Source organism: Salvelinus sp. IW2-2015, unplaced genomic scaffold (assembly GCF_002910315.2).
Source record: "Salvelinus sp. IW2-2015 unplaced genomic scaffold, ASM291031v2 Un_scaffold16511, whole genome shotgun sequence".
Lineage (NCBI taxonomy): Eukaryota > Metazoa > Chordata > Actinopteri > Salmoniformes > Salmonidae > Salvelinus > Salvelinus sp. IW2-2015.
In genome coordinates this window covers 97,118-119,415 of record NW_019957621.1, presented here as the reverse complement: position 1 = coordinate 119,415, position 22,298 = coordinate 97,118, and the positions used below count along the sequence as shown (strand labels likewise).

The window sequence follows — 22,298 nt, the reverse complement described above, 5'->3', positions numbered from 1 at the left end:
TTATTTGATTTTGAACCGCTACACAGCTTACATCGTTGTCACCATATTTGTAAGGAACGACGCTGGAGTCGAGGAGCAGGTACGGGGAATCAACATTTAATCGGAACAGACATGAAAACAGGACAGGAACAGCGTCAGAACCGGGTAAAACACAAACGTAAGACAATTAATGCAGCAGCGGGGAACAGAGCTGGGGAACTGACAAATATAGGGGAGGTATTAAACAGGGGATTGAGTCCAGGTGAGTACAATAATTTGCTGATGCGCGTGACAAGGGAAGGCAGGTGTGTGTAATGATGGTGGCAGGAGTACGTAATGCAGGGTAGCCTGGCGCCCCCGAGCGCCAGGGGGGGGGAAGAGCGGGAGCAGGCGTGACAGTACCCCCCCCAGGAGCGCCACCCGGCATCCCACCGGACAAGCCGGCTGGGCGTAAAAACCCTACGAACTGGGAGAGGCATGCGAGCCTGGCGAGCCGGCTGAGGCGTAGGAGCCAAGACGATCCGGCTGAGGCGTAGKAGCCTGACGAGCCAGATGGGCGTAAAAACCTGACGATCTGGCTGAGGCCTGACGTGGGATGGGCGCCTTCCGAGCCAACCGGGGCAAGGAAACCTCTCGAGCTGGCTAGGGCATGGAAGCCCGACGATCCAGCTAAGGCACCCCCGGTTCCATCGGCGGCAGCCCCCGGACCCGACGTTACACAGAATTACTGTGTAAGTCTATGGAAGGGGTGAGAACTATGAGCGTCCTAGGTTTTGTATTGAAGTCAATGTACCCAGAGGAGGATGGAAAATAGCTGTCCTCCGGCAACACCATGGTGCTACTGTAACAGTATAACTTTAAACCGTCCCCTCGCCCAAACGCGGGCGCGAACCAGGGACCCTCTGCACACATCAACAACGGTCGCCCACGAAGCATCGTTACCCATCGCTCCACAAAAGCCGCGGCCCTTGCAGAGCAAGGTGCAACACTACTTCTAGGTTTCAGAGCAAGTGACGTAACTGATTGAAACGCTAGTAGCGCGTACCCGCTAACTAGCTAGCCATTTCACATCCGTTACACTACCATAGAGGGTGCTGTTGAGGCTACTGTAGACCTTCATTGCAAAACAGTGTGTTTTAATCAGTTACTTGGTGACGTGAATAGAATTCACCCATAGGAAAGCCAAACAATTCGACTGCTTAAAAATTGTGGAAGCCCTCAATGGCAATGTCCATGCCAAAAGAGGTTTATCCATCTAGAGTCCTCTATCTAACTCTATGGTGGTAAATTCCCACTTGGTTATAAACGCAGCATAAATCTCACTTCTTCTGTGGGCTAATAGTGCTAGACTGAGTATTGGTTCTGAACAATCGAGGCTGGAGGCTGGCACTCAGCGGTACCGAAAGCGAGGCTACGTTAGACGTTACCTGTGTGAAGTTAGCCACAATAACGATGAGTGGAATTAGCGGTTTGCTTTCCAAATAAAAGTCCCYCAATTGAAAGTGATGCAAACGGATACAAATAGTGGAAACATGCCATATTTGGACAAGATAATGGTTAGGATATTGTTATATAAATTCAACAAAAGACAATAATTTGTTAAGTTTTTGTACACAAAAAAAGTACAAATCTGTAGAAATCACACTGTGGGTAAATTAGACTTCAGAATTGCGTTTGGTGCATACTTACATGCACTGTACAGCCTTACCTATGGGTCTTGAGTCCATAAAATGGCATATCAGCCAACTCAGTGACACAGATTACAATACTGAAGAATTTACACAAATATTAGCGTCGTAGCTCATATTTGGGAASTTTAACTGTGGGAAATCACCTCTTTATTTATTTTGGGCTCCAGAGTGACACAGGGGTCTAAGACACTGCATCTCAGTGTAAGAGGTGTCACTGCAGTACCTGGTTCGAATCCAGACTGCATCACATCCGGCCGTGATTGGGAGTCCCATAGRGTGGCGCACAATTGGCCCAGCCTCGTCCGGGTTTGGCCGGTGTAGGCCGTCATTGTAAATAAGAATTWGTTTAACTTGCCTAGTTAAATARAGKTTCCATTTAGCCTATTGTTCRCATTAACATACATATTGCAAGGTTTACATTAAGCTCACCAGTAAACCTACTAGTAGAGGTCATAAAAATTGTTAAAAGGTTTAAAAACAATACTAATAGTGCAAAATGTTGACAGTTTATGAAGATACTCCAAACTGTTTGAAATGTTTAAATCCATCAAATATTGACTAAATTATAGCYCATAAAACATTTTACTGGCACGGAAAAATATGGTGTTCAGGGATTTTGGTGAAAGTTCTGGTACTCAATTTGTCAAATGTCTTTTTTATTTTTTCGAATGCACTCATATATACATTTTCTGATGGTATCAGGTATTTATTTTATATTTTGTGWTAWAATAAWYWTTATTWTATGTGCCTTGTTTGCATAAATACAATGGTGTATTTGCATATATAAATATCAACATAAATGGGTGGAATAGGGCTGAAACCACAAAAACTTCCTCTGACTAGACTTACTTACACTCACCTGCACTGATAGGAATTAATGAGGCARTCTGTTGTCACATTCCGTTGCATAATTCAAYAAGTGTGTCAATAGCAGGGCTGTGTTCAGTATGTTTTAACATTCTGGAAAGTTTAATTGAAACGGTGCTGTACTGAACGACCAGTTAAAAAACAGGGAGGGGTTGGGTTGAGGAATGCTGTCAGCATGGCCACTGCCCTTTAAATACGTCACTCAATTATTCAAGCTACACCTCACCACACCCACCAAATGGGAGCAAACGTACCGCAGTCTGTTCAAGAACGTTTTGGGGAAACGTGTCGTTCTGTACAAACCGTTCCACAACGGAGCAAACCACTTAGCTCTAGATTACACCTGTACTTTGTTTGCAAAATCAGACATAATATCACTATAATCTGTGTTCCATTTCCCAGAAATTGCTTTCATTTCTTCGCATCTAATTTGAAAACATTTAAACTGTAGCAAATTACTTTTCAATTCCACACAAAAAAAACACCCAACAAAACAAATGTATCTTTCCTGTGGTGTAAGTGTCGAGATGTGTTAAATTCCTTACAAAGCTTTAGCGTTCTTATAGATCCAACAGAAAGACAATGTTGAGTAGATTTTGCAGTCTTCAAACACAGGAAATAGATTGCTGAAAAAAACAGATCCTCAGGTGGGTGTGCATGCGTGTTTCTACTACCATGTTGAACATTCATATTGCAATGTATAGGGTTACCTGTGGATCTTTGGTCAATTAAATGGTGTATCAGCCTACTCAGTGACACCCACAGAACGCAACTCTGAAAAGGTTTCACAAATATTAGCGACGTACACACAGAAGGCTGATACCCCATTTCATGGACCCAAGATCCATAGGTAATGTTGCACATTGCAATATTAATGTCAATATGCACAATAGGCTGAACAGTGAGGTAGGTGATTTCCCACAAAGTTCCCTAATATGAGCTATGACACTGATATTTGTGTAAACTCTTCACAGTTGTCTTCTGTGGGTATCACTGAGTAGGCTGATAACCTTGGAACTTGGGTCCTTGAAATGGGGTAAGGCTGTGTTTTGCAGTGTTTAGCATTATCTAGCGTATAGTCCAAATGTGGCATAATTTCACTATTTGTTTCAGTTTCCATCACTTTCACTGAATTACTTTTATTTTTAAGGCGAACCACAAATTCCACTATTGTGGCTCACCGTTATTGTGCCTAGCTTCACATAAGTACCACAACCGTGTTCGTGTTCGTTTGCTCCTTCCATGTAGTGACAAGAAACCCACACCTGAAAATTCCTGCCCTGCATTTCGGTTTGGGCCCCTTATAGCCTACATAGTTATTGCTTGAGGCCTGAACACTCACAGCCACGTTTACATGCACACCAATATCAGAATACTTGAGTAATAGTAATGGCCGTTATTATTCGAGGTACTGAAGTATTCAAATCAAATTTTATTGGTCACATACACATGGTTAGCAGATGTTAATGCGAGTGTAGCGAAATGCATGTGCTTCTAGTTCCGACCGTGCAGTAATATCTAACAAGTAATCTAACAATTTCACAACAACTACCTTATACACACAAGTGTAAAGGAATAAATAAGAATATGTACACATAAATATATGAATGAGCGATGGCCGAACAACATAGGTAGGATGCAGTATGGTATAGAGTACAGTATATACATATGATATGAGTAATGTAGGGTATGTAAACATTATATAAAGTGGCATTGTTTAAAGTGACTAGTGATACATTTATTACATCCAATTTTATATTAATAAAGTGGCTAGAGATTTAAGTCAGTATGTTGGCAGCAGCCACTCAATGTTAGTGATGGCTGTTTAACAGTCTGATGGCCTTGAGATAGAAGCTCTTTTTCAGTCTCTCTGTCCCAGCTTTGATGGACCTGTACTGACCTTGCCATCTGGATGATAGCAGGGTGAACAGGCAGTGGCTCGGGTGGTTGTTGTCCTTGATGATCTTTTTGGCCTTCCTGTGACATCGGGTGGTGTAGGTGTCCTGGAGGGSAGGTAGTTTGCCCCCGGTGAAGCGTTGTGCAGACCTCACTACCCTCTGGAGAGCCTTGCGGTTGTGGCCGGAGCAGTTGCTGTACCAGGCGGTGATACAGCCCGACAGGATGCTCTCGATTGTGCATCTGTAAAAGTTTCGTGTTTTTGGTGACAAGCCAAATTTCTTCAGCCTCCTGAGGTTGAAGAGGTGCTGTTGCGCCTTCTTCACCACGCTGTCTGTGTGGGTGGACCATTTCAATTTGTCCGTGATGTGTACGCCGAGGAACTTAAAACTTTCCACCTTCTCCACTACCGTCCCGTCGATGTGGATAGGGCGGTGCTCCCTCTGCTGTTTCCTGAAGTCCACGATCATTTCCTTTGTTTTGTTGACGTTGAGTGTGAGGTTGTTTTCCTGACACCACACTCCGAGGGCCCTCACCTCCTCCCTGTAGGCCATTTCGTCATTGTTGATAATCAAGCCTACCACTGTAGTGTCGTCTGCAAACTTGATGATTGAGTTGGAGGTGTGCATGGCCACGCAGTCATGGGTGAACAGGGAGTACAGGAGAGGGCTGAGAACGCACCCTTGTGGGGCCCCAGTGTTGAGGATCAGTGGGGTGGAGATGTTGTTTCCTACCCTCACCACCTGGGGGTGGCCCGTCAGAAAGTCCAGGACCCAGTTGCACAGAGCGTGGTCGAGACCCAGGGTCTTGAGCTTAATGACGAGTTTGGAGGGCACTATGGTGTTAAATGCTGAGCTGTAGTCGATGAACAGCATTCTTACATAGGTATTCCTCTTGTCCAGATGCAGTTGACACATTAACATCATATCCCATTTACAATAATCAGAAAAGGCTTGTATCGTCTCCCGGGTGGCGCAGTGGTCTAGCTGTGCACCAGAGATTCTGGGTTCGAGTCCAGGCTCTGTGGCAGCCGGCCGCGACCTGGAGGCCCATGGGGCGGCGCACAATTGGCCCAGCGTCGTCCGGGTTAGGGAGGGTTTGGCTGGCAGGGATATCCTCGTCTCATTGCGCACTAGTGACTCCTGTGGCAGACCGGGTGCAGTGCATGCTGACCAGGTCGCCAGGTGTACGGTGTTTCCTCTGACACATTGGTGCGGCTGGCTTCCGGGTTGGATGGGCATTGTGTCAAGAAGCAGTGCGGCTTGGTTGGGTTGTGTTTCGGGGGGGAGCATGGCTCTCAACCTTCGACTCTCGAGTCCGTACGGGAGTTGCAGCGATGAGACAAGACTGTAACTACTACCAATTGGATACCACRAAATTGGGGAGAAAAAAAAGAGGTAAAAAAAAAAGAAGAAAAAGCTTGTATCCTGTTTATGAAAAACCCGGATAAAATGTCTGGGATATGCTGATCTTAGATATTGGCTAACTGTGGCATGTAAACATATTATCCTGTTTACTGTTGTTTTTCTGGTCTGTGCAAGCTGTTTCGCATATCATGGGTGTTGTGTGATGATGTCACCTGTCAAACAAATCACTTAAAAAAAAGTAGGCTACCTGATCAGTTCGATCCACTATAATTCCATCATAGTTTATGTTGCTGATACTCTGTACTGGACCATATAGCCGGGCTACTTTCACCCCTAATTTAGACAACATTCTGCTTATTATTTCCAACATTTGGTAGGTCATTTGTTTGTCAGCTATAGTTTGATACATGCAGCTTCTCTTCTGTCATAACTTGTTGTCCCAGAAGATTAAATATACTATTTCTCACCATGACAATGTCTTACATTGATAGAATTAATGCATAAGTAATCTATTTAACACATGCTAAATTTGTCTTTTTCTTTTAGGGACCAGGGAGAAAACGCAATAACTCTAAAACAGTGGAAAGATTTGTTTTTTGCAAAATGTCGTCAATTTCACCAGTTTTAAGTAAATGAAAAGCGAGAAAACATGAAAAACGTTTCTGATAAGACTTCAGTTCGTCCTGGGTGCACATTTTATGTGGTTGAAATGATGTCTGCTTGCAAAGATAACACATTACACAAGCATTTGCATTTTTTCAAGAGATGCTGAAATAAATCAATAATTTCTCCACTCTCGTTCCCAAGACAAAATTATAATTTGTTTTGTCATTTTACTGCAAGAAATGCATAATTCTGCATGAGTTAATATATTAGAGCGTTATAGATCTACAGTCAGTGTCCAGATTTCAATTACTATTCCATTTAACCCATATTAATTTAAATGAGGAATATTCTGTTTATTCATGGTGCAGGGATACACGTGAGCGGGATATCAAAGGTGCATGTAAACAATTTCTCCCGAATAGGACCTTAAGCGGGATAATAGCTACTATCCGGAATACTGTGCGATTGTAAACGTGATTGAGAACACCCCAAGGGTTCTATAAAGCCCACTAGCGGCTGCCCAGGCTATCCCCAGTGAGAAAAAAAATTGTAGCCTAGACTATATGGAGCAGTGTTGCCAACTTAGCAACTTTGTCGCTATATTTAGCGAGGAGTTTAGGCTGCATTTCGCAGTCACCAAGTCCAGTGAACACTGCTACATGGCTGAGGTTTTATACTCCATGTACAGTGATCCTCAAAACATATTGTATCTGACTTTTTTGAAGCCAGTGCTGGGTGAGGTACAGTTGGCCATCAAGGCTTTTGAGGGAGAGCAAGTAGATCCTCTTAAGCTACTTGACAGCTTGGTTAGCCTGATCAAGTCTGTGAGCAGCAGGGTGCTGAATCCACTGGCAAATGTTGATGTACTCAAAGGGCCAATAGATGGATACATCAGTCCCAAMCYGTACCYTGGTTACCTTTTTGAATCAAAGGCAGCTGAGATCCACCTTGCGCCTGAGGATGAAAACAATGTCCGAAAGCGGTATGTAGCCTTCACCATCTCCCTCGCTAATGAGTTGACGGTGAGACTGCMGGACAACATCGAAGCATTGCAGTACATGTCAGTTTTCAATGTGGAGAAAACTCTAAAGCACAATAAGAGCCCTGGAGAAATAGAAAAAATAGCCAAGTTCCTTGGCTACTCCCCTGCAGAGATAGACAAGATTGTCCAGCAATGGCGTGCCATCCATCTTAGTAAATGGAATGAGACAAAAAAACACTGGGCTTCTGGAGTGAGATTTGGAAGTTCAGGAATGCAGCTGATATCAACCCGTTTCAAGAACTTGCCATGGCTGCTGTGTCTATGTTGTCCTCGCCACACTCGAATGCTGAAGTCGAGAGAGTATTCAGCCAGATGAGTGTGGTAAAAAGCTAACTTAGAAATCGGATGTCCTTGCAGACCCTTAACTCCATCCTGTACATTCGATATGGACTGAAGCTGTCTGGTGAGACTTGCTATGAGCACCAGCTGCCTGATAATGTTATGCATTTTTGGCATATCAGCTGCTTACTCATTTAAGTCAGCTCCCTCAGTTGCTGAACCTGCCAGAGAGCCTTGACCAAAATGACGATGACCCACTCTTTCTGTGAGCCAGCACAGCCTTTGTGTGTGTGTGTGTGGAGGGGGTTCTGAGAGGAAAAAAAACAATTAACCTGAATTAGAGCCAGACTAGTTACCATAATTCTCACACATTGCCATTGACAGTTTTTTATATTGTCTCTTTTTGGTCCATTTAGATTGTTAATGTAGATTGTATACAAAAAAAAATAATGRTTAAAAAATGTCATGTTTTACTGTGACTTGTTGTAGGCTCCTAAGTGGACSGTAAGGTTAAAACCAAACCAAATTAAATATWTTTTTTTATTAAAAACGAAGTAACTCCGCTAGAGTGTCTCTTTTGGGTCACTTTTGCCGGTCCCAAGCCCGGATAAAGGAGGAGGGTTGCAATTGTGACATAAAAAAAAACAAGAATCGACAGAAGAAAGTTCATTTGTAGTTCTAACTATATTTAACGTGTTATTTACTCACTTTTTTGTCTCTCCCACGATGTTATTCCTCTCTCCTACAGCATCCATCACAATTACATGCACATGGCCAATTATGCAAATTMGGCGATTACGTCATTTAGCGACTTTTAGGACAGCCAATAACTACTTTCCTTACTGAGGAGTAGGCAACACTGAGAGAAGACGGGAAACCAACGACGAAACGGTTGTAGCCTACATTTTGGTAAGTTCATKCTATACGATGTGTTATTATAGTTTCAATATGTAAATAAAAGTTGAGTTTGAGTGGTGCCTATATTGTATTTGGTTTAAGTAGAAACTAGGGTAGCTCAAATGTGTGAACTAGATTTGATCGAGAGTCGCTGAATAACGGCATTTGGTTAATCATTTCGGAGTGGACATTTTTTGTAATTTTTCTCGGTGAGTTTACAATATTTCATTGTAAATGTATATTGCCACGGTTCCGAGGCACAGGGTATTAGGTACATRGCGTGCTCTTGAATTGTGAACGAATTCTAGAATAGCCTAGCTACTCTACTGTGTCATCGCATGTTAACGTAAAAGGTAACGTTAAGCAATTAACTGTTACGGCTATGCCGGTCACTGACTCGCTAGAATATGACAAGGTGTGAAATGTTACAATATTCTGATGTAAATGTATCAGATGAAGACTGTCATTAAATGTTCCTGTTTAAACTGCTAAGTCATTGTTGTCTTTTATATAACGGGTGGGTCTAATGCTGATTGGTTTAAACTGCATGCCATCCGGTGTCTATTGCACACATTACCACCAGCTAAATATGTCGTTAAAATGCCTAATTACTCTGTTCCATCTGACTGCGCAATCCACTGTCTCATTAGCCCAGACAGGGAATTTATAAACTTGTTCGCCACAATTTAAAAAGCATCTAGACATTATCTCACATTTCTTTTAGACTAACATTTTGTTTTCAACAGCAGAGATTTGTATRAACTTTGTCTCGCCGACATTTGTAACATTGTTTCAATATTCAAATTCGATCTCCATCTGTCCCATAGTAATGAATCTGTCGGGATGAGACGGGCAGGTATCGAAATCATGAATTAGCATAATTGTTATGAATATATATTACATTACACAAAGAACTATCAATAGAAAACAGGTCTAATGAAAGTRGTGCAGCTAGTTTGAAGTGATTGTGTTAGGCTAGCGCCTCTGAACGAAAGTGTCCTGACGAGAACTAATTTTCTATGTAAGGTAAAGTCGCCCATCAATAGCTCATTGTTATGGATTTATCCAAATAAATGTGTTATGATTTGTATGCATTTATTTATAAAGGTTTTTTGTTATCAGCCCTATTGGCGTAGGCCAATATTTTATTTTCACTCCATATTTGTATATACAAAACATTAAGAACACCTGCTCTTTCCATGACATTGACTGACAAGGTGAATCCAGGTGAAAGCGATGATCCCTTATTGATGTCACTTGTTAAATCAGCTTCAATCAGTGTAGTTGAAGGGGTGGAGACAGGTTAAAGAAAGATTGTTTAGCCTTTGAGACTTGGATTGTGTATGGGGGGTGCAACTCAATAGTGTGAATGTGTTCTTAAKGTTTTTGTGTACACAGTGTAATTGGTTATTTCTAAGAGTACTTTGACTCTCGTAGGGAGTATTTCTTGATCTTACATTTCTTTCATACCAGAAATGTTTTAAAGTTTTCATTACCATTTCACCCCTATCGTCATAGCCTACAGACAATGGGCAGCCAGGTATCAGTAGACAATGTTCATGTTGTGGTGGTTGGCGGGGGTTTCGGTGGCACCGCCGCTGCACAACAGCTCAAATCCAGGGGGATACCATTCACCCTTATTGACCTCCGTGACGCCTTTCATCACAATGTGGCTGCCCTCCGTGCTTCTGTTCAGAGTGGTGAGAACCTTTGACCCATTGGAAATTGTAACATCACTGGAAAAACACTGAAATAACAATTCTCACTTAAAGAACCTTTGACATATTTAGTTACTTTCTCACAGGCTTTGCCCAGCAGACCTTCATCCCATATTTTAAGACATTTGGAGAGAATTTCCTTCAGGGGCGAGTCGTACGGGTGGACCCAGTGTCACAGACTGTAGCGTTGGATGGAGGAAAGGTACAGTAGACTATATGAGCATGCTGGGGTTTATTATGTAATGTYGCTTTCTCTAGTCAGTTAAGCTCTAGCCTGCTGAATATTAACTCGGCTTTGTATTCTTGGTCTACTCTCCGTACTTAGGCATATGCAGTGGTGTGTTGTCCAAAGCAGACAGCTTCTGACAGGCTGGAGACGTGACAGTTTGTTCCTGTWATTTGACTGTGTCATTGATGTCTTACACCACAGGAAGTTCATTACTCACACCTTATACTGTGCACTGGCACAGACGGCCCTTTCCCGGGGAAGTACAACATGGTGGCCTCGTATCAGACAGCCATCCAGAAGTATGAGGACATTGTGAAGGAGGTACGTTTTCATGGAAGTGCATTCCCAGGGCTGGTTTGTTGGTGCAGACTTAATGTTCATGTTTGATCTACACAGAACAAAATATAAATGCAACAATTGCAATTATTTTAGTTATAGTTCATATAAGGAAATCAGTCAATTGAAATAAATTCATTAGGCCCTAATCATAGGATTTCACATGACTGGGAATACAGATATGCATCTGTTGGTCAAAGATACCKTACAAAAAAAGGTAGAGGTGTGGATCAGAAAAACATCCCAAACATGCTCAATGGGTGACATGTCTGAGTATACAGACCATGGAAGAACTGGGTCATTTTCAGCTTCCAGGAATTGTGTACAGATCCTTACATTATCATGCTGAAACATGAGGTGATGGCGGTGGATGAACGACGAGCTTCCCTGAGACTGTTTCTGACAGTTTGTGCAGAAATTCTTCGTTGTGCAAACTCAGTTTCATCAGCTGTACGGGTGGCTGGTCTCAGACGACCCTGCAGGTGAAGAAGCCGGATGTGGAGGTTCTGGACTGGCGTGGTTACACTTCGTCTGTGGTTGTGAGGCCAGTTGGACGTACTGCCAAATTCTCTAAAATGACGTTAGAGGTAGGGCTGGGTGACATCAAAATCATTTGAATTAATGTTTTTGCTCGATATTCCAAATGCCTATCGCAAGAATATAGGTTTTGATATTTTTTGTTTTTGAGTGTATACGTCTGCTTATTCTCATGTCTCTTTCGCTCTTATGTGTTGTGCACCTCCACATTTACACCAGAGACCTGTATATAATGAAGAGATGCATGTCTCCACCCTAACAATGGGGTGAGTTGTCCCAAAGGCGTGAAGGCAGGCGACAAGCTTAGGTCCAAAATAAGCCCATAGAAATGCTTTGGACTTATTTTGGACAGATTTTAGTGAGTGAAACCTCTCGCTTCGCCTCTTTCTCTATGGTTTACACATACCAAGCCCCTACTTCTTACGCCAACAAAGTTTAGAGATCACATCTTCCTCACTGACAGAGGTTTCAACTTGCTGTTTGTATTTGAGGTTTGGTCCAACATAATTTGTCATATGGACACAAACAAATTGAGACATTATTTTATTTAAATACTTGGTTCGAGCCCTGAATGCTGATTGGCTGATAGCCATGGTATATCAGACCGTATACCACGGGTATGACAAAACATTTATTTTTACTGCTCTAATTATGTTGGTAGCCAGTTTATAATAGCCATAAGGCACCTCTGGGGTTTGGGATATATGGCCAATATGCCACCGCTAAGGGCTGTGTCCAGGCAGTCCGCGTTGCGTTGTGCATAAGAACAGCCCTTACCCGTAGTATATTGGCCATATACCACACCCCCTTGTGCCTTATTGCTTCAGTAGTAGAGGAGAAGTTCACTTTWMTAACAATACCCTTTTTATATCTCTACTACTCAAATTGCAAGCAGAGCAGACACCACTAAAATGAGAGTATCAATGAACATTGTTTCTGGAAAATGAACACTCAGTTTGTCGCGTGTGGCATTGGGGTACCACTAGCAGCATTTTAGCCAAATACTATAATACTAGCTGGCTAGTCTGTTTTATAAATAAGCATGAACACAATTATAAACTCAACAAAAAAGAAACGTTCTTTTTTGCATGTGTAAATTTGTATGAACAAAACAAGTTTCAACAACTGAGACAAACTGAACAAGTTCCATAGACATGTGACTAACATAAATGGAATAATGTGTCCCTGAACAAAGGGGGGGTCAAAATCACAAGTAACAGTCAGTATCTGGTGTGGCCACCAGCTGCATTAAGTACTGCAGTGCATCTCCTCATGGACTGCACCATATTTGCCAGTTCTTGCTGTGAGATGTTACCCCACTCTTCCACCAAGGCACCTGCAAGTTCCTGGACATTTCTGGGGGGGAATGGCCCTAGCCCTCACCCTTTGATCCAACAGGTCCCAGACGTGCTCAATGGGATTGAGATCCAGGCTCTTCGCTGGCCATGGCAGAACACTGACATTCCTGTCTAGAGTCAGCATGCCAATTGCATGCTCCCTCAACTTGAGACATCTGTGGCATTGTGTTGTGACAACTGCACAAGGTGCACCTGTGTAATCATGCTGTTTAATCAGCTTCTTGATTTGCAGCACCTGTCAGATGGATGGTTTATCTTGGTAAAGGAGAAATGCTCACTAACGGGGATGTAAACAAATTTGTGCACAAAATTAGAGAAGTGTTTTGTGTATATGGAACATTTCAGGAATCTTTTTTCAGCTCATGAAACATCGGACCAACCCTTTACATGTTGCATTTATATTTTTGTTCAGTGTATTTTAATACATTTGACAATTTTTGTACCCACATTAATGTGTTTTTATGAAAATATTAGTAAATGACAGGTGTTTGATTTCTCCCTGCTGTTGGTCAGGTCCAGGCCGCAGGTTCGGTTCTTGTGGTAGGTGGTGGATCCACAGGTGTAGAGATGGCTGCAGAGATCAAAACAGAATATCCAGACAAGAAGGTAATAATATCCTACATCCCTTTGTTATTAACACCTCTTAGAGACTTGTGGTTAGAGCACAACTAATGGAGCTTGCCCTTCATTCTCAAACACCCCCGTGTTTCCAGGTGATCCTGATCCATTCCCATGTTGGCCTAGCCGACCCAGAGCTGCTGCCCAGTGTCAGACAACAGGCTAAGGAGGTGCTGCTGGAGAAAGGGGTGGAGCTGCTACTGGGTAAGAGGTTATGTCTKGCTGAGGAAATGTTAGTCAGGGTGACACAGCATCACCAGTCAGAGTGAAAATGCAGTTTTGATTATGTCATGTTCAGCAGACAGAGAATGTCCAAGAGCTCATGTGTGTGCAGAGGGTGATTGCCTCCCTTCCTCATTATTGGATATGKAATTAGGTTGTCTTGTGACTGGCACAAACAGTAAATGCCTAGATAACATTTCTTTGATCATCTGTTTCATGCTAAACACTTTATAATTATAATCTCAGTGCAATTCACCTGCTGTTATGTAATTTAACTTATCTTTCACACTGTGGCCTCACCTTTCCATCTGACTCTAGGGCAGAAAGTTTCTAACCTGTCTGTRCTGGAGCTCAATGTGACCAACAAGAACATGGTTATCATGACAGACAAGGATACAGAGATCACTGCAGACCTCGTCATCTGCTGCACAGGCATGAAGATTAACTCTGATGCCTATAGCTCCACCCTGAGTGAGTTGTCTTTCTTGTCCACTAGGTGGAGGTTTTATGCCATCTGAGTCCAAGGCAGCCCAGGAATTCAAGAAGTACTGCTCAAAGTGCTGTTGATAAAACTACTACAGGAGAGTTCAAAATATGTTAAACAGTTTTGCTGGATATATAAAAAGTTTCAATCACCTGAATTCCTGTGAAAGATGGCTGGTTAGAGAAACCTCATATGATGAACTTGCATATTAAATTCACCATCCACATATGCTCTTTCCATGACATAGATGACCAGGTGAAAGCAAAATTCCCTTAGTGATGACTTATTAAATCCACTTCAATCAGTGAAGATGAAGGGGAGGAGACAGGTTAAAGAAGGATTTTTAAGCCTTGAGACAATTTAGACATGGATGTGTGTGCCATTCAAAGGGTGAATGGGCAAGACCAGATTTAAGTGCCTTTCAACAGGGTATGGTAGTAGGTGCCAGGTACACCGGTTTGTGTCAAGAACAGCAATGCTGCTGTTTGTTTTTTTACACTCAACAGTTTCTTGTGTATCAGGAATGGTCCAGTACCCAAAGGAAAGCCAACCAACTTTACACAACTCAATATTAGGAAGGTGACCAGACTGCATGCGCCATCGCACGCATGKTGATTTTTTTGTCCACACACCAGATGCGATCAGGACACGCAGGTTGAAATACCAAATCAACTCTGAACCAACCATRTTCATTTGGGGACAGGTCGAAAAGCAATAAACATTTATGGCAATTTAGCTAGCTTGCTGTTGCTAGATAATTTGTCCTGGGATATAAACATTGGGTTGTTATTTTACCTGAAATGCACAAAGTCCTCTACTCTGACAATTAATCCACAGATAAAAGGGTAAAAAAATATATTGTAATTTCTCCTCCTTCAGGCTTCTTCTTTTGACTTTATATGACGGTTGGCAACCAACTTTAAGGTACATTACCACTACCGACTGGAGTGTGGACCTCAGTTCATCTTTCAATCACCCATGTGGGYATATGCTCCTACAAACCAATGAGGAGATGGGAGAGGTGGGACTTGCAGCGCGTCACAAATAGAAGAAATGTCTATTGTAGCGCCTGGCTACGCACATGACGCGAGCAGAGTGTTCAGCATGTTAGTACACAATGTACAGTAGTCTAAACACTATCTACATGCATTTACTGAAGTTTCGCTGTTTATATTTCAGATGGATGCCTAGCAGAGAATGGGTCCCTGAAAGTGAATGTGCACCTGCAGGTGGAGGGCTATGACAATGTGTACGCTGCTGGGGACTGTGCTAATGTTAACGARCCTAAGATGGCGTATCATGCAGGTCTCCACGCTGGGGTTGCTGTTACCAACATCACCAACAGTCTGATGGGGAAACCCCTGGAATCTTATCACCCAGGTAATTGAGACTGTCTCCTGTAAACCCTACTTCTGTCAATGTTATTGTTTTGACCTTAATCTCTGACTATAGAACATTCTATCATGGGTATATGTCCACATGTTTTCCTGACAGGGAGTGTGACCATGTTGTTAGCCATGGGCCATAATGATGGAGTGGGCCAGTTCAATGGGCTGAGGCTTCCCCGTTGCCTTGTAACCCAGGGCAAGAGCAAGAACCTACTGCTGTGGAAAAGCTGGAAGGAAATGGGTCAGAAAGCTCCTTAACGTGTGCCATACAGAACATTGTGGGGCGAAGACATGAGTGTGCCGGCACAGCCTTGACAGAGTGCCTTACTCAGGTGACAGCTTGCAGAAGTTTTGGCGTTCTGACATGACTATTGATATGACACCATATATTTGTAAAATATTTATACGCAAGGTGATGCAAACTTTGTACAATGTCCATTTTTGCCAATGAATGTTAACGTATGCCTTAATAAAAAATAAATCTGAATTTTATGGTTAAATGTATTTCTGTAATTTGATACAATTTAAAGAACAACTGAGCTGAACTCGTTTTTCTGCTGCTCATTTTGAAAAACAAGATTTGAGTCTTGGGTGTGGTTCGATGTGGGTGTGTTATGTTTGTTTTATCGTACCCCGAAAGTTACTGTTTGTCCCTCTTGACGATAGCGACAACAGCCACTACAATGTCCTCAATGGTCAGAAAAATTTATCAAGAAATCTAATTCACATTTATGCAGAAGAGATCTTAGTTGTGAAATTTTACATCTAGCTTAGGTGTTTGGTCCAGTATTTCAAGTAAAAAAATGTGAATGGAAAAACTAGTCTGTGCACTGCAGACCGTATTGAGTCAGCTGCAGGCTGGCCTGGCTCAGGACTGGTTTCTGAGAACATGTCTACAACTTCATCAGCAAGCTGTTAGACTATCGTAAATAAAGCATAAGCTGCGACACTTTTTTAAATCAGTGCCCAAAATCGCTAACTAGGTAAGTTCCATCTCTGTTTGTCAATGAAGCTAGTAACGTTAGTAGCTAGCAGGCAGATTGAGCAGGCAAGCCATGTTAGTTAAATCAAYTTAGCAAGTCACTGGCGACATATGCTTGGGTGCAGTTTTTATTTGACAATGTTCTCACAATCTATTACCAGAGTGTGTCTGTCTAGCAATGTTTCATAGTGAATCAAAAGAATCATCACGCACTCCCAGAAGCTTGGCACGYAAATTCATACAAAGATGTGTAATGGGTACGCACTCAAATTTCGCAAAATGCTAAACTTTTTTTTTTGTGCGAATCCATTACACATGTTTTTATAGCAACTCATGTTACAAAACGGGTCACGGTGGGACACAAGATACCTGCTAATGAGTTYTTGAAATGTGGAATTTTGACAAGTGGCAGTKGGGATGCAAGGGCAYATTGTCTCAATTCTCATTTTTGCCCWAAACAGTGGCAGACTGAAGTGATCACTATCAATCACATCAGCAAGTGACCACTCAATTAAGGGCTTAGGGGCCAAGTGTTTCAACATAACATTGGTGACGTGTTGTCTTATATAAATAAATAAAAAGTCCAAGAACCATTATGCAGCACCTTGGACTATCTCACTGTTTGCTGCTATGATTTGATAGAGCGCAAATCACCGCAGCTGTTTCTCTGTGCATGACAATTCTACCCAGGCATTAGAATCCCGTGTTAGTGACAACCTTAATTACACCTCACAGAACTCAATTTTGGAATATACTTACTTTAGAACCAAAATTATTCTTACACTTTGGTCAATTTTGGCACTAGAATAAATGTTTGACTAATATCGATKCCACAGGCCATTTTCACCCGGAGAAGTTGGTTTTTGCTTTCAGTTGCCCTTTTAAAACGTTGGTTGTGTAAATAATGTCTTGGAGAAAGGGCGAGTTCCAGAGCAACTAGGTAAAACACCTGCGCAGTTGGCCCTCCCTCACATGCTGCCTGCCTCACCTGGGACAACTTTTAGAGATCCCTGTTTTTCTACAGTCTAGACTAAAATAGCCTCGAGGCAGTTGACAACCAAAGCAACCATTACTGCAGTTGTTTAACATAGCAGTCAACCTACAGTATTTGCTGTAGGCTCAAAATTGTTAAAGGTCCAATGCAGCCGTTTGTATCTCATTTCTGGGTAACAATTAAGTACCTTCATGYGATTGTTTTCAATTAAAATGGTCAACAACAAAACAATTGCTTCTTGGCAAAGAGCAATTTTGCTGGAAGTGGGCTGAGTGGGGAGGGGAAAACTGAAAACGAACTGTTATTGACAGAGGTTTGGAACTCTTATTGGTCTATTCATTAATTTACCACCTGGTGATGCCACCAGGTAAGCCAAAACTCCATCCCACCAAAACCGGTTGAAATTTTAAGCGGTCTGTTCAAAAAGCTCTTTGGGCATGTGCACAGATGGGGTCTAGCTGTGCAGAGCACATTTCCCTTTGCCCTTCCAGTCTCCAAAGTGCCCTTTTGGTATACATTTTTTTGTCATTGTTGTTCTGAACCCACTRCTCGCAAGTTGTCAAGTTTTCTGCCACTCAGCCCGTTTGTTTGTTGCTYCTTTTGATCAGGGCCCGGTTTCCCAAAAAGCATCTTAAGGCTAAGTTCCTCGTTAACCTTCATAGGAGCATAGTTAAATCTCGGTGCTGTTGCCCAAAACCATTGTTATTAATGTTGAAAATGCTCGTAATCTAACGCCTGCCTCAGACCACTCATAGAACAGCGAAGTGCGTTTGTTAGACTTTTGCAAATCTGTCATAAGATTTGCAAAAGTTATTTTCAACAATGCAAATAGTCTGGGTAGCCATTTGATTAGCTGKTCAGGAGTCTTATGGCTTGGGGCTCAAAGCTGTTAAGAAGCCYTTTGGACCTAGACTTGGTACTCCGGTACAGCTTGCTGTGCGGTAGCAGAGGAACAATATATGATCAGGGTGGCTGGAGTCTTTGGCAATTTTTAGGACCTTCTTCTAACACCGCCTGGTATAGAGGTCCTGGATGGCAGGAAGCTTGACCCTCGTGATGTACTGGGCCGTACGCCCTACTCTCTGTAGTGCTTTGCGGTCAGAGGCCGAGCACCAGGCGGTGATGCAACCAGTCAGGATGCTCTCGATGGTGCAGCTGTAGAACTTTTTGAGGATCTGAGGACCCATGCCAAATCTTTTCAGTCTCCTGAGGGGAAATAGGCGTTGTCGTGCCCTCTTCACGACTGTCTTGGTGTGTTTGAACCATGATTGTTCGTTGGTGATGTGGACAACAAGGAACTTGAAGCTCTCATTGAAGCTTATCCATTAGTTTTCTCTGATTAGAGTAGGGATGGTCTGGGAGAAAAAAAGTATAGAGAATTAATTTTTTTAATAAAGGGGATTAGAAATTATTCAAACAATTACATTGATAGATTGTAGATTCTATTTGCAATATTAAAGCTGATCTACCCCCCTTCCCCCCATAAGAAAAGTAAATGAGTGCATCGTTAGATTATTTTTTCCCCCTCCCGCATCACATTCTACACAGAAGATCTCTGCTAAACACAGAATGGTTTATCTGTSTCTGTGATCTCAGAACAAAGTTGACTACAAATAAAGTTGCCAATATTGCTCACCAGCTTGYCCTAAAACCTGGCAATTAGTTACCTGTGGTTTGTTCAGCCATCCCTATGGGGAAAGTTAATGGAGAAAAGAGTTTTGGGATAAACGTTGAAAATAAGCTCTGATAAMACAGGCTCAGATYTTACGTTTTGTTCTATGAGATACCAGTCAGGCTTCATAATTCATAAATATCATGTTAACTATGTGCTTTGTGCCTATATAAATTACATAAATGCTTMAAAATTCACAAAGTGATGTTAGCTGATGAAGATTATCTCATAGAACAAAACAAGAGATCCTGTGTTTACCGCAGACCTTATGTCTGCCGTCTATCCAAAAACCCTACAAAAACTCAATTTTCCYATAGGCTTTGTCCAACGAACCATGGCGGAGATAGTGCCTACAAAAAGATGCCATTACTATTGCTCTCGATGTATGAAGCGAACGACCAAGCAGTGGAAGAATTTGTGAGTTGTCAGACTAGAAATAAATAGGCCTATACTGTATATGCTAAAAAATGCTTAAATTTCCGCTTAAATTTGGTATTTTGAGATGTGAATTATGAAAGTGCCCCCTGAAAGGTCTTTGCATGGCCCTGCAGCTCTTACACTAAAAGGGCATTTTCACAGTATTATTCCAACCTCACTGGGCCTTTAAACAATTTGTTTAATGTAATCCCAAATGTCTTATTTCTACTTCAAATGGAGTACACTTTGTCAATGTATTAAATCATATGAAATAATGTTAAAAGTTGACTCACCCACAAGTATACCTGGAAACATGGTTTCCTTTGTTTGGGCTTATGGATAGGCTAATGTGGCTTCGAGCAATACCCATCCATGTACAGTGCGTTCGGAAAGTATTCAGACCCCTTGACTTTTTCYGCATTTTGTTACGTTACAGCCTTATTCTAAAATGGATTAAATTAAATTTCCCCTGATTAATCTACACACAATACCCCATAATGACAAAGCAAAAAACGTTGTTTAAAAAAATATATATATATTAATGTTTGTGTGTGTGTATATATATATATATTTTTAAACGTACTTTGTTGAAGCGCCTTTGTCAGCGATTACAGCCTTGAGTCTTCTTGGGTATGATGCTACAAGCCTGGCACATCTGTATTTGGGGAGTTTCTTCCATTCTTCTCTGCAGATCCTCTCAAGYTCTGTCAGGTTGGATGGGGAGTGTCGCTGCACAACTATTTTCAGGTCTCTCCAGAGATGTTCGATCAGGTTCAAGTCTGGGCTCTGGCTGGACCACTTAAGGACATTCTGAAACTTGGCCCAAAGCCACTCCTGGGTTGTCTTAACTGTGTGCTTAGGGTTGTTGTCCTGTTGGAAGGTGAACCTTTGCCCCAGTCTGAAGTCTTGTGCACTCTGGCGCAGGTTTTCATCAAGGATCTCTGTACTTTGCGGCGTTCATCTTTCCCTCGATCCTGACTAGTGTCACCGTAGGGATGGTGCCAGGTTTCCTCCAGAGTTCAATCTTGGTTTCATCAGACCAGAGAATCTTGTGAAAACCTGTGTTAATTTTCTATAATGCCTCCTACAAGAAGTGAGTCATTTATTAGTGAATGTGCATTATGCATGGTTCTGAATAAAAATCTGTAACAAGGGCATTTTCATAGACAGACAAACCACATCAATGATTGCACAAAAGCAGATTGAGCTATTTTGATAAAATAATATCATTATGGTTGTTGAAGACTTATATTTAGCTTAGGAATAATTTCACAAGTCCTGATTTCATTARATTATTGCTGACTGTTTGAAATGCAGTGTATTTGACTGTACAATTGTTAAGAACAAATTCTTATTTACAATGACAKCCTAGGAACAGTGCCTTGTTCAGGTGCAGAACGACAGATTTTGACCTTGTCAGCTCAGGGATTCRATCTAGCAACCTTTCGGTTACTGGCCCAACACTCTAACCACTAGGCTGCCACACCATCATTAGTGAGGATTGCTGTCCCTCTGTGTCAACCGTTTGAGAGAGAGAGAAAAATAAATACATTGGAAACTGTGTACTTACTCTCCAGTTCTGAGTTGATGCCTAATTTCACTGGATAATGGACCTGGGTCATCATGGATGGCAATGCATGTGAGCACCTCCCCATCTAGCTGGAAGTCCACCATCCCTTGACTGAACCGAGTTATCCATCTATCTACACACACGTAAATAAGAGCCGATAGGTGAAAATAACTTCAAGAGATTAAATAAGGACTTAAACCCCACCCCTCTAGTACATTTTGAAGTAGGCAACAACCGGAGCAACCAAGCCAGCACTACTTCCCAGGGGCTTGGTCAGGATGCGATCCACCTTGCCGCCAATCCAGTTGATTGCATCAATGGTTGTGCCTGTTTTCAATCTTTCCGCAAGGTGGCGCCAACTGTCCATGTTTTGTAAATGGTCAGTACAACGCTCACGTGCTTTCAAATTGGTCCCGAAATTCTTCCAGTAACGAAAACCAGCACTGCTCAAATGTTTTTCTCCAAAAGTGATATCAGCGCTACTTGAATACACAAACCATSTCCGTGTGATAGTTTTTCATAACTTGTTCTTAGTTGTCACAATCGGAGGGACTGGGCCCCACTTTGAGGGATTAAAATATCTGAGCTGGCCCCTTGACAAGATCACACCTGTCAGATAGCGCTTCCTACCACAATGCTGCATCATCACTTAAACACACATTCTATAGGTAACATGCTGATATCTTTGTGACTCTGGAAGAGCAAAGGCTGAATCAGGCTCTGCATCCGAATTTGCATCTTCCTCTCCGAGCTCTCGCACGACATCAGCTGCTGCTAGCGGGTAACGTTAGTACTGATGTGCCACCGAAAGCAGCAGAGGCCGTAATGCTACGGTTTGAAGTGCTAGCTAGGCTAATGATAATGGTTGGAGTGCTAGATGGGCCTGTCGTCAGGTCCTCTGCCTCAACGATGGCAGTATTATCAGTGGCACCTGACTTGCGTTCCCAGGATTCTTTTATTTTTTTTCGCTTTTCACAACCCAGCTCTTCTTAATGCGCCTCACAGCGTTTTTTCTTTTTCAGGAGGCCCTTTGATGTGAGGAAGTTGCCTTTTCTGCTTAAATAGTCAGTCTTCCACAGACTGCTCCTACTGCCATTGGCAGTTACTTGCTTGTTTACCAGGGTTATAGCAAATAATCAAATAAAGAGA

At 42.3% G+C, this 22,298-nt stretch overlaps 2 protein-coding genes across 4 annotated transcripts in view; one reads left to right on the top strand and one right to left on the bottom strand.

Annotated features, from left to right (window-relative positions):
• ninl (ninein-like) overlaps positions 1 to 8,006 on the bottom strand; it is a 55,386-nt gene extending 47,380 nt beyond the window's left edge. The window contains exon 1 of the mRNA XM_024146725.2: positions 7,918 to 8,006. The gene's annotated coding sequence lies outside the window, so the exon portion shown is untranslated. The remainder of the gene's footprint in view (positions 1 to 7,917) is intronic.
• Positions 8,007 to 8,550: 544 nt separating this feature from the next.
• aifm2 (AIF family member 2) lies at positions 8,551 to 16,001 on the top strand. Of its 3 annotated transcripts, none has more exons than XM_024146722.2 (9): positions 8,551 to 8,636; positions 10,143 to 10,324; positions 10,429 to 10,544; positions 10,773 to 10,892; positions 13,316 to 13,408; positions 13,516 to 13,624; positions 13,961 to 14,113; positions 15,306 to 15,506; positions 15,621 to 16,001. In XM_024146722.2, exons 2-9 carry the CDS (start codon positions 10,153 to 10,155, stop codon positions 15,770 to 15,772), a joined length of 1,116 nt encoding a protein of 371 aa, XP_024002490.1. In that variant the 5' UTR covers positions 8,551 to 8,636; positions 10,143 to 10,152; the 3' UTR covers positions 15,773 to 16,001. The 3 variants fall into 3 exon arrangements, with proteins under 3 accessions (XP_024002490.1, XP_024002491.1, XP_070298821.1); XM_024146723.2 differs by lacking the exon at positions 8,551 to 8,636 and adding an exon at positions 9,588 to 9,650; XM_070442720.1 differs by lacking the exon at positions 8,551 to 8,636 and having other exon boundaries at positions 9,733 to 10,324.
• Positions 16,002 to 22,298: the final 6,297 nt, after the last annotated feature.